The 12,280-nt window shown below is 40.3% G+C and overlaps 1 protein-coding gene across 6 annotated transcripts in view; it reads left to right on the top strand.

Moving 5' to 3' along the window:
• Positions 1 to 12,280, top strand: part of FAM81A (family with sequence similarity 81 member A) — a 124,297-nt gene that overhangs the window by 61,375 nt on the left and 50,642 nt on the right. For 3 of the 6 annotated variants that reach the window (XM_060294185.2, XM_030878857.2, XM_060294184.1), the window contains exons 2-3: positions 9,663 to 9,759; positions 11,255 to 11,528. In XM_060294185.2, coding sequence (XP_060150168.1) covers positions 9,740 to 9,759; positions 11,255 to 11,528 — 294 coding nt within the window. In that variant the 5' untranslated portion in view covers positions 9,663 to 9,739. Of the gene's footprint in view, positions 1 to 7,684; positions 8,459 to 9,662; positions 9,760 to 11,254; positions 11,529 to 12,280 lie in introns of those variants that run through there. The other 3 variants (XM_060294183.2, XM_060294182.1, XM_030878855.2) reach the window with 2 other exon arrangements.

The following is a 12,280-nucleotide window of genomic DNA, read 5'->3' as shown; positions in this document are numbered from 1 at the left end:
TAACAGCAAAATATGGCACGATCAAAACAGTGTACGACCCAGACCTGCCTGATAGTGTTGCAGACCCACTTGTGGTGCTAGAGATGAGATTTATAAACATGCAAGAGCTGATGCCCTCAGGCAAGGGAGCCAGAATTAATAGGAAGATCTGGAAACAATTTTTGATAAGTCACTTAATCCAGTGACATTTATTTTTCATCCTTATTCATTAGGAATATAGATCCCTTTGTTCTGGCAAAGAATCATGATACTAACCAACCAAGAGACCTAACAGATAAACACTTGCCCACCCACCACACTCATGAAAAGGGCACCAATTCTGGACAGACGTCAGTGTGTGTTGTGGACTCATGCCATGTGACATTTTCTCTCGCAGAGTGGATAGTGCTTGGTTTGTTACAGGGAGGTGTGTTATTGAAAAGCAATCTCAGACAATGAGTGGTGGGTAGACTCCTTTTTCAGAAAGGGGATGTAGCTGGGCTTCTGTAGCTCAGGCAGGATAATTCCAGGTGGATGAAATGACTTTCAGAAGAAGGCATTGCAAAGGTCTCCATTCATTCCCAGGTATTATATTGAGTGACTAATGTTTGGGATTCGGTCTCCGTAGAGAACTATACTTTTAACTAAACCGTATTCTCTGATGCCTTTATTGCTGCAATTTCTGATACTGGAACGCTAATCATGCTCTCATTGTGTGGATTCTTTTTCTAAAAAAAATATTTATTTATTTATTTTTGGCTGTGTTGGGTCTTCGTTTCTGTGTGAGGGCTTTCTCTAGTTGCAGTGAGCGGGGACCACTCTTCATCGCGGTGCGCGGGCCTTTCACTGTCGCGGCCTCTCTTGTTGCGGAGCACAGGCTCCAGACGCGGAGGCTCAGTAGTTGTGGCTCACGGGCCCAGTTGCTCCGCGGCATGTGGGATCTTCCCAGACCAGGACTCAAACCCGTGTCCCCTGCATTAGCAGGCAGATTCTCAACCACTGCGCCACCAGGGAAGTCCATCGTGTGGATTCGCGTAGGTCAGCTCTGTGTCCGTTAAGATTTGAAACGTGCCCTGAAGGAGCATATAAGTTAGTAGGGGAGACAGACTATTAAACACCTAAGAATAATAGGACATAGTAAGTAGTATAAAACACACAGAATAAAGAGCTAAAGGATACACACGAGGGAGCCATTTTATTGAATTGAAGGGCTGGTGGGGCCTTACAGGATTAGTACGAGTTTTCTCGGCAGGCAGAGGTGGGAAGAGCATTTCTGCTAGAGCACACAGGCAAAGGTATGATGGCAGCAACGTGCTGCAGGACGGTGGTAGGTGGGGCGGCTTTGGGGAAGGTTAGAGTTAACTGGGCTCTGGTATGGAGTGGCCAGGGATGAGGCTGAAGAAGGGGTTAGGCTGGGGTGTGTTGAGAGTAAAGGAAGTAGAGAGAATCCCGGAGTGTGGCACAGAGAAAGTATGGCACAACCTCTCTGTTCTCTACTTTGGGAACTCCTACTCATTCTCATCAGTGCTTCCCTGAGCTAGTTGCTACCCAGGAAAAAAACAAAGCCCTCTCCCTTTTTCCTCCCCATTTTTTTTTTTTAATGTTAAAATTTTTTTTTCTACATTGAGGTATAATTGACATATAGCATTATATTAGTCTCAGGTATACAACATAACGACTCTGTATTTGTATATATTACAAAATGATCACCACCATAAGTCTGGTTGACGTCGGTCAGCACAATGGTTACAAAATTTTTTGTGTGTATGATGAGAACTTTTAATATTTACTTTCTTAGGATCTTTGAAATATGCAATACAGTATTATTAACTATAGACATCATGCTGACATTACGTTCCTATGGCTTATTTATTTTATAGCTGCAAGTCTGTTCCTTTGACCCCCTTCACCTATTTTGCCTACTTCCCAGTGCCTGGCTCTGGCAACGATCATTCCATTTTCTGTATCTATAAGTTTGGTGGGGTTTTTGTGTGTTTGTTTTGTTTTTTAAGATTTAAAGTAAGATCATACAGTTGCAAATGACAAGATTTTATTCTTTTTTCTGGCTGAATAGTATTCCACTGTGCATGTGTGTATGTATTTGCGTGTGCGTGGGTGTGTATCTGTGTGTACATCTCACATTATCTATTCATCACACTTAGGTAGTGTCCATATCTTGGCTATTTTAAATAATGCTGCAGTGGACATAAGGGTGAATACAACTTTTTGAGTTAGTGTTTTCTCCCCATGCGTTTCTGTTCATATGATTAGTTAGCCAGTTATCCCAGTGTTTCCTGGTTGGTGGGGATGTCTACCTTTCTCTGTAGGCTGTGAAGCCCTTGAGGGAGGGGGTTTTTATCTTACCTGTTTAGGTTGTCTACATAATAGATGCAAAATGTCTCTTAGGTTGGGTTATTCTATAGATTAACACTCCAGCTAAGTTATTTTACAACTTCAGAATTGTAAAGATTCTGTGATTCTAAATATTAACATCTTTCACACTGGCTTAATTTTTGTAGTCTAAATGGCAAAAATTATTATCTTTAATACTGAAGAACTCCTTTGGCATTGTAGATTGTTTGGCCTGAATCACTTTTTTTCTTAAATGCATTTTGTTTAAATTCAAACTTCTTTGTCTAGAAAAGTAAATGTTCACATTTTGAAACTCTAAAAATAACATACTGGTTAGATGATGCCAAAACAATGGTTTCAATCAGAAATGCTTTTTGAATCCAACATCTAAATGAGAACTAATTACTGAATCAGATCACAGTTACTAGGCATTGTTTTAAGGCAATTAACAACAGTATTGAGAAACCTAAGTAATGAAATTTTTTTGAATTTTATTTTATTTATTTTTATACAGCAGGTTCTTATTAGTTATCCATTTTATACACATCAGTGTATACATGTCAATCTGAATCTCCCAGTTCATCCTACCCCCCCATCGCCCCCGCTTTCCCCCCTTGGTGTCCATACATTTGTTCTCTACATCTGTGTCTCTATTTCTGCCTTACAAACTGGTTCATCTGTACCATTTTTCTAGATTCCACATAGATGTGTTAAATATACGGTATTTGTTTTTCTCTTTCTGACTTACTTCACTCTGTGTGACAGTCTCTGGGTCCATCCACGTCTCTACAAATGACCCAATTTCATTCCTTTTTATGGCTGAATAATATTTCATTGTATATATGTACCATATCTTCTTTATCCATTCGTCTGTTGATGGGCATTTAGGTTGCTTCCATGACTTGGCTATTGTAAACAGTGCTGCAGTGAACATTGGGGTGCATGTGTCTTTTTGAATTATGGTTTTTTCTGGGTATATGCCCAGGAGTGGGATTGCTGGGTCATATGGTAATTCTATTTTTAGTTTTTTAAGGAACCTCCATACTGCTCTCCATAATGGCTGTATCAATTTACATTCCCACTAACAGTGCAAGAGGGTTCCCTTTTCTCCACACCCTCTCCAGCATTTGTTTGTTGTCTGTAAATTTTCTGATGATGCCCATTCTAACCGGTGTGAGGTGATACCTCATTGTAGTTTTGATTTGCACTTCTCTAATAATTAGTGATGTTCAGCGTCTTTTCATGTACCTCTTGGCCATCTGTATGTCTTCTTTGGAGAATTGTCTACTTAGGTCTTCTGCCCATTTTTGGATTGGGTTGTTTGTTTTTTTAATATTGAGCTGCATGAGTTATTTATATATTTTGGAGATTAATCCTTTGTCCGTTGATTTGTTTGCAAATATTTTCTCCCATTTTGAGGGTTGTCTTTTCGTTTTGTTTATGGTTTCCATTGCTGTGCAAATGATTTTAAGTTTCATTAGGTCCCATTTGTTTATTTTTGTTTTTATTTCCATTACTCTAGCAGGTATGTCAAAAAAGATCTTGCTGTGATTTATGTCAAAGATTGTCCTTCCTATGTTTTCCTCTGAGAGTTTTATAGTGTCCCATCTTACATTTAGATTTCTAACCCATTTTGAGTTTATTTTTGTATATGGTGTTAGGGAGTGTTCTAATTTCATTCTTTTACATGTAGCTGTCCAGTTTTCCCAGCACCACTTGTTGAAGAGACTGTCTTTTCTCTATTGTATATCCTTGCCTTCTTTGTCATAGATTAGTTCACCATAGGTGCGTGGGTTTATCTCTGGGCTTTCTATACTGTTCCATTGATCTGTATTTCTGTTTTTGTGCCAGTACCATATTGTCTTGATTACTGTAGCTTTGTAGTATAGTCTGAAGTCAGGGAGTCTGGTTCCTCCAGCTCTGTTGTTTTCTCTCAAGATTGCTTTGGCTATTTGGGGTCTTTTGTGTCTCCATACAAATTTTATGATTTTTTGTTCTAGTTCTGTAAAATATGCCATTGGTAATTTGATAGGGATTGCATTGAATCTGTAGATTGCTTTGGGTAGTATAGTCATTTTCACAATATTGATTCTTGCAATCCAAGAACATGGTATTTCTCTCCATCTGTTTTGTGTCATCTTTGATTTCTTTCATCAGTGTCTTATGGTTTTCTGAGTACAGCTCTTTTACCTCCTTAATTATGTTTATTCCTAGGTATTTTATTCTTTTTGTTGCAGTGGTGAATGGGATTGTTTCCTTAATTTCTCTTTCTGATCTTTCATCGTTAGTGTATAGGGATGCAAGAGATTTCTGTGCATTAATTTTGTGTCCCACAACTTTACCAAATTCATTGATTAACTCTAGCAGTTTTCTGGTGGCATCTTTAGGATTCTCTATGTATAGTATCATGTCGTCTGCAAACAGTGACAGTTTTACTTCTTCTTTTCCAATTTGTATTCTTTTTATTTCTTTTTCTTCTCTGATTGCTGTGGCTAGGACTTCCAAAACTATGTTGAGTAACAGTGGTGAGAGTGGACATCCTTGTCTTGTTCCTGATCTTAGAGGAAATAGTTTCAGTTTTTCACCATTGAGAATGATGTTTCCTGTGGGTTTATCATCTGTGGCCTTTGTTATGTTGAGGTAGGTTCCCTCTATGCCCACTTTCTGGAGAGTTTTTATCATAAATGGGTGTTGAATTTTGTCAAAAGTTTTTTTCTGCATCTATTGAGATGACCATATGGTTTTTATCCTTCAGTTTGTTAAATGGTGTATCACATTGATTGATTTGCATATATTGAAGGATCCTTGCATCCCTGGGATAAATCCCACTTGATCATGGTGTATGATCCTTTTAATGTGTTGTTGGATTCTGTTTGCTAGTATTTTGTTGAGGATTTTTGCATCTATATTCATCAGTGATATTGGTCTGTAATTTTCTTTTTTTGTAGTACCTTTGTCTGGTTTTGGTATCAGGGTGATGGTGGCCCTGTAGAATGAGTTTGGGAGTGTTCCTTCCTGTGCAGTTTTTGGGAAGAGTTTGAGAAGGATGGGTGTTAGCGCTTCTCTAAATGTTTGATACAATTCACCTTTGAAGCTATCTGGTCCTGGACTTCTGTTTGTTGGAAGATTTTTTTGTGTGTGTGTTTTTGTTTTTTTTTTTTTGTAGTATGCGGGCCTGTCACTGTTGTGGCCTCTACAGTTGCGGAGTATAGGCTCCAGACGCGCAGGCTCAGCGGCCATGGCTCATGGGCCTAGCCGCTCCGTGGCATGTGGGATCTTCCCGGACCGGGGCACGAACCCATGTCCCCTGCATCAGCAGGCGGACTGTCAACCACTGCACCACGAGGGAAGCCCTGTTGGACGATTTTTAATCACAATTTCAATTTCTTTGTTTGTGATTGGTCTGTTTATATTTTCTGTTTCTTCCTGGTTCAGTCTTGGAAGGTTATACCTTTCTACGAATTTGTCCATTTCTTCCAGGTTGTCCATTTTATTGGCATAGAATTGCTTGTAGTAGTCTCTTTTGATGCTTTGTATTTCTGCGGTGTCTGTTGTAACTTCTCCTTTTTCATTTCTAATTTTATTGATTTGAGTCCTCTCCCTCTTTTTCTTGATGAGTCTGACTAAAGGTTTATCAATTTTGTTTATCTTCTCAAAGAACCAGCTTTTAGTCTTATTGATATTTGCTATTGTTTTCTTTGTTTCTATTTCATTTATTTCTGCTCTGATCTTTATGATTTCTTTTCTTCTGCTAACTTTGGGTTTTGTTTGTTCTTCTTTCTCTGGTTCCTTTAGGTGTAAGGTTAGATTTTTTATTTGAGATTTTTCTTGTTTCTTGAGATAGGATTGTATTGCTACACACTCCCCTCTTAGAACTGCTTTCGCTGAATCCCATCAGTTTTAGATCGTTGTGTTTTCATTGTCATTTGCCTCTAGGTATTTTTTGATTTCCTCTTTGATTTCTTCAGTGATCTCTTGGTTATTTAGTAACGTATTGTTTAGCCTCCATGTGTTTGTGTTTTTTACATTTTTTCCCTGTAATTTATTTCTAATCTCATTGCATTGTGGTTGGAAAAGATATGATTGATATGATTTCAATCAAATCAAGGAAGTCATTGATATGATTTCAGTTTTCTTAAATTTACCAAGGCTTGATTTGTGACCCAAGATGTGATCTGTTCTGGAGAATGTTCTGTGTGCACTTGAGAAGAAAGTGTAATCTGCTGTTTTTGGGTGGAATGTCCTATAAATGTCAATTAAATGTATCTGGTCTATTGTGTCATTTAAAGCTTGTGTTTCCTTATTAATTTTCTGTTTGGATGATCTGTCCATTGGTGCCAGTGTGGTGTTAATGTCCCCCACTGTTATTGTGTTGCTGTCAATTTCTTCTTTTATAGCTGTTAGCATTTGCCTTATGTGTTGAGGTGCTCCTGTGTTGGGTGCATATATATTTATAATTGTTATATTTTCTTCTTGGATTGATCCCTTGATCATTATGTAGTGTCCTTCCTTGTTTCTTGTAACATGCTTTATTTTAAAGTCTATTTTATCTGGTATGAGTATTGCTACTCCAGCTTTCTTTTGATTTCCATTTGCATGGAATATCTTTTTCTGTCCCCTCACTTTCAGTCTGTATGTGTCCCTAGGTCTGAAGTGGGTCGCTTGTAGACAGCATATATATGGGTCTTGTTTTTGTATTGATTGAGCAAGCCTGTGTCTTTTGGTTGGAGCCTTTAATCCATTCACGTTTAAGGTAATTATCGATATGTATGTTCCTATGACCATTTTCTTAATTGTTTTGGGTTTGTTTTTATAGGTTCTTTTCTTCTCTTGTGTTTCCCACTTAGAGAAGTTCCTTTAGCATTTGTTGTAGAGCTGGTTTGGTGGTGCTGAATTCTCTTAGCTTTTGCTTGTCTGTAAAGCTTTTGATTTCTCCGTCGAATCTGAATGAGATCCTTGCCGGGTAGAGTAATCTTGGTTGTAGGTTCTTCCCTTTTATCACTTTAAGTATATCGTGCCACTCCCTTCTGGCTTATAGAGTTTCTGCTGAGAAATCAGCTGTTAACCTTATTGGAGTTCCCTTGTATGTTATTTGTCATTTTTCCTTTGTTGCTTTTAATAATTTTTCTTTGTCTTTAGTTTTTGTCAATTTGATTACTATGTGTCTTGGCATGTTTCTCCTTGGGTTTATCCTGCCTGGGACTCTGTGCTTCCTGGACTTGGGTGGCTGTTTCCTTTCCCATGTTAGGCAAGTTTTCAACTATAATCTCTTCAGATATTTTTTCGTGTCCTTTCTCTCTCTCTTCTCCTTCTGGCACCCCTATAATGTGAATGTTGGTGTCTGCATTTCTTTTCATTCTTTTTTCTTATTCTGTTCTGCGGCAGTGAATTCTGTCATTCTGTCTTCCAGGTCACTTATCTGTTATTCTGCCTCAGTTATTCTGCTGTTGATTCCTTCTACTGTGTTTTTCATTTCAGTTATTGTATTGTTCATCTCTGTTTGTTTGTTCTTTAATTTTTCTTGGTGTTTGTTAAACATTTCTTGCATCTTCTTGATCTTTGCCTCCATTCTTTTTCCGAGGTCCTGGATCATCTTCACTGTCATTATTCTGAATTCTTTTTCTGGGAGGTCTCCTATCTCCACTTCATTTAGCTGTTTTTCTGGGGTTTTATCTTGCTCCTTCATCTGGTACATAGTCCTCTGCCTTTTCATTTTGTCTATTGTTCTGTGAATGTGGTTTTCTTTCCACAGGCTGCAGGACTGTAGTTCTTCTTGCTTCTGCTGTCTGCCCTCTGGTGGATGAGGCTATCTAAGAGGCCTGTGCAAGCTTCCTGATGGGAGGGACTGGTGGTGGGTAGAGCTGGGTGTTGCTCTGATGGGCAGAGCTCAGTAAAACTTTAATCCACTTGTCTGCTGATGGGTGGGGCTGAGTTCCCTCCCTGTTGGTTGTTTGGCCTGAGGCGACCCAGCACTGGAGCCTGCAGGCTCTTTGCTGGGGCTAATGGCGGACTCCAGGAGGGCTCACGCCAAGGAGTACTTCCCAGAACTTCTGCTGCCAGTGTCCTTGTCCCCGCGGTGAGCCACAGCCGCCCCCCGCCTCTGCAGGAGACCCTCCAACACTAGCAGGTAGGTCTGGTTCAGTCTCCTGTGGGGTCACTGCTCCTTCCCCCTGGGTCCTGTTGCGCACACTACTTTGTGTGTGACCTTCAAGAGTGGAGTCTGTTTCCCCCTGTCCTGTCAAAGCCCTGCAATCAAATCCCAGTCGCCTTCAAAGTCTGATTTTCTGGTAATTCCTCCTCCTGTTGCTGGACTCCCAGTTTGAGAAGCCTGTCGTGGGGCTCAGAACCTTCACTCCAGTTGGTGGACTTCTGTGGTATAAGTGTTCTCCAGTTTGTGAGTCACCCACCCAGCGGTTATGGGATTTGATTTTACTGTGATTGCGCCTCTCCTACTGTCTCACTGCGGCTTCTCCTTTGTCTTTGGATGTGGGATATCTTTTTTGGTGAGTTCCAGTGTCTTCCTGTCGATGACTGTTCAGCAGTTAGTTGTGATTCTGGTGCTCTTGCAAGAGGGAGTGAGCGCACGTCCTTCTACTCCGCCATCTTGAACCAATCTCCAGTAATGAGAAATTTTTAAAACCATCCGATTTTGTTCAGATTTCTAATGCATTGTGATGATCAACTCTTCCTTATATATGCCTGATGTAATATGAATGATTATATCTTATAATACAGTTTCAAGGTTTTATTTATTTATTTTTTTTAATGTCTTTATTGGAGTATAATTGCTTTCACTTTGAAGGTTTTAATGAAGAGTATCATTCTCATTCTCTTAGTGGATAGCTAAGTTCCCCCAAATCAGATCCCGTTGATCATGCATTGTTTTGTTAAGATTAATGTTTAAATAATGCTCTTCATTTGCTACGGAATTTGCTAAATTTGCTGAGATCAAATTTCCTAACGTAGTTTCCTGTACATTCCTGTGGAGAAGTACAGGACTGACTAAGCCTATTGAAGAAACTATGTTGTTTCTTTAAAAGTGGTTTCTCAAGCTTGAGATGCAGATACGGGGTGAGAAAACTTAAGGAAACTCCATTTGACAGTCCTTGTTGATCTATCTAGCAGAAGCATTTTGATGTTTGACTCTTTTCTCCTTATCTAGAGACATCTTCTGTTTCTATTGTATATAAGATATAAGGTATTTAATAATATAATTGATCAGCATGGCAGCATAATTTTTGATCCCCTTAGTAAATTAATAATAAGCTTTAGAGGTCATTTAAGTTGTAGATATAAACCGTTAAATAATTTAATGCTTATTTTTTCAACAGATGTGAACTATTAAAAAGAAAATGGCCCAACGGAGTACTGTATTTCCTTCTCTTGTCACCGAGGAAAGGTATAATATATGGAAAATATGCATCTAAGGTATACTTTTTCTTTCCACCAATTCCATGAGGGCTGTTAGTGGGTGTGATCATTATAAAAGAAGCCTTGTGGCTGTTACATTATCCAACAATGACTTTTTTCGAGGGCAAGAGTAGGATACTGTGGACTATTCAGTGACCCTGACAGGTGGAGATTTCACAGTAGCCCTTCAGTACAGTTGCACTTCTGGTCAACAGTGAAACGTACCTCTGGAGGTTTGGGGGCTGATACCCCTGCTCACCCTTTTATTTATTTATTAAAAAAAATTTTATTTGTTTGGTTACACTGGGTCTCAGTTGCGGCCGGTGGGCTCGTTAGTTGAGGCACACGAACTCAGTTGCAGCATGCATGTGGGATTGAGTTCCCTGACCAGGGATTGAACTTGGGCCCCCTGCATTGGGAGCGCAGAGTCTTAACCACTGCGCCACTAGGGAAGTCCCCCTGCTAACCCTTTTATTTATTTTTATTTTTAAAAATAAATTTATTTATTTATTTATTTATGGCTGTGTTGAGTCTTTGTTCTGCTAATGGGCTTTCTCTAGTTGCGGCGAGCAGGGGCTACTCTTCGTTGCAGCGCGTGGGCTTCTCATTGTGGTGGCTTCTCTTGTTGTGGAGCACAGGCTCCAGGCGCGCGAGCTTCAGTAGCTCTGGCACGCAGGCTCAGTAGTTGTGGCTCGTGGGCTCTAGAGCACAGGCTCAGTAGTTGTGTGACACAGGCTTAGTTGCTCCGTGGCAGGTGGGATCTTCCTGGACCATGGCTCACACCTGTGTCCCCTGCATTGGCAGGTGGAATCTTAACCACTGTGCCACCAGGGAAGTCCCTGCTAACCCTTTTAAATCAGAAGTGGCGTGTCCATAGGCCAGAATTGGCTCATAGAAGTACATTGTTTGGCCTGGATCATCTTAAATACTTTTTTAATGAATTGTTAACATTTTAAGAAATCAGATGACTTCACATACAAGCCTACATTTCCTGCCTCTTGTTGAAATATCACATGACCTGGAAAAATGGATCTGCATTCCCAGATGGTCACTCATGGGTGGAGCAGAATCGTGGCTCCGTTTAGTTGAGGAACGCCCTGTCAGTTCTGCAAAGTCCCCACCACTCCCTAGTGTATTCTCTGTGGTATGCTTCCCTCATTTATGTCCCCTGCCTGACCCTTGTAAGCATTTGGGTTGGTAGCCATTGCTTTAGAGGGAGGGAGGAGAAGGGCAGGTCCAGCAATTTTGTTAATAAGCTTTGATCTTTCAGCCTCTTGCTTTGGGAGGTCATGGAGCCCGCTACCAGCGCACTTAACTCTCTGGGGACCATTGTTTAAAGTTGCTGCCTGGCTCACCAAGAAAACTCGTTGCGAGTAGAAACCCTGCCTCGAATCCCCTTTAGCTTGTAGGGATAGATAATTTGCCTTTCCTTTTCTGGGAAGTCTTGAATCTGGCTTGAAAAGTGACTGTTTCCCAATTGTCAACCCTAATAATGTGGGGCTCCCTTCCGTAGGCGAGTTAGAACGATGCCCCGACACAGCCAGTCCCTGACCATGGCACCCTACTCATCCGTAAGCCTAGTGGAGCAACTGGAAGACAGGATCCTCTGCCACGAGAAAACCACGGCCGCCCTCGTGGAGCATGCCTTCCGGATCAAAGACGACATCGTCAACAGCTTGCAGAAAATGCAAAACAAAGGGGGAGGCGACCGCTTGGCCAGGCTTTTCTTGGAGGAGCACATCAGAAACATAACTGCCATAGTGAAGCAACTGAATCGGGATATCGAGGTAAGGCGTGTGGAAGTCAGGTGGGCTGCGTTCCTTTCCACAGACCTGTTCCATGTCTGATGCCTCCCTCCCAAGCAGTACTGTGTTCAGACCAAAGCTGTCTGTCTTGTCTAGTCTTAAGGATTGCCAAGGAAACAGCTTGAACAAATATATTAAATGTATTCCAGTATTGGATAGCGGTTACTGTCAGTGTTATTTGTGTTTAATCTCAATGTACCTTGCTGATTACTAAATCACTTTTGTTTTGTTCGGCTCTCAAGGGAAAGAGAGAGAACCAGTCAAATAGTTTCCCTGTAATACCCTTCATGTAGCTGAAGACAGCTATTAAATCAATTACTAGGTCAGCCTTTGCTGCTTCAGAGTAAATGTTTCTAGGTCATAATGATTATAAATAATACAGTTTATTACTCAGACAATCTAGGGATGTGAATCGCTTCTCGGACTCCCTTTTATTGCTTTATTTTTCCCTAAAGTGAACCCAATAAAAAGCCAATATTGTCTATTTTTAGAGTTTGTAAATAAACTGCTTTTTATTGAGCAGTCGCAGGGACCACAGAATTTAATTCAGAAAGCTTAAGATCATTTAGGGCCTGGGCTAACATCACTGAATAATGTCAGTATCCTACATGTGTAGTTTGAAAATGTATGAATAAAAGATATATGACTAGATTAAGGGAAATCTTTATTTCACATCATGGAGATTGTGTTTTTTTTTTTTTTTTTTGACTGTGCCACGCAGCTTGTGGGATGTT

This window comes from Globicephala melas, chromosome 2 (genome assembly GCF_963455315.2).
Source record: "Globicephala melas chromosome 2, mGloMel1.2, whole genome shotgun sequence".
In the NCBI taxonomy this organism is placed as follows: Eukaryota; Metazoa; Chordata; class Mammalia; order Artiodactyla; family Delphinidae; genus Globicephala; species Globicephala melas.
The sequence above is the reverse complement of the archived record's forward strand: the minus strand, read 5'-3'. Positions and strand labels throughout refer to the sequence as shown.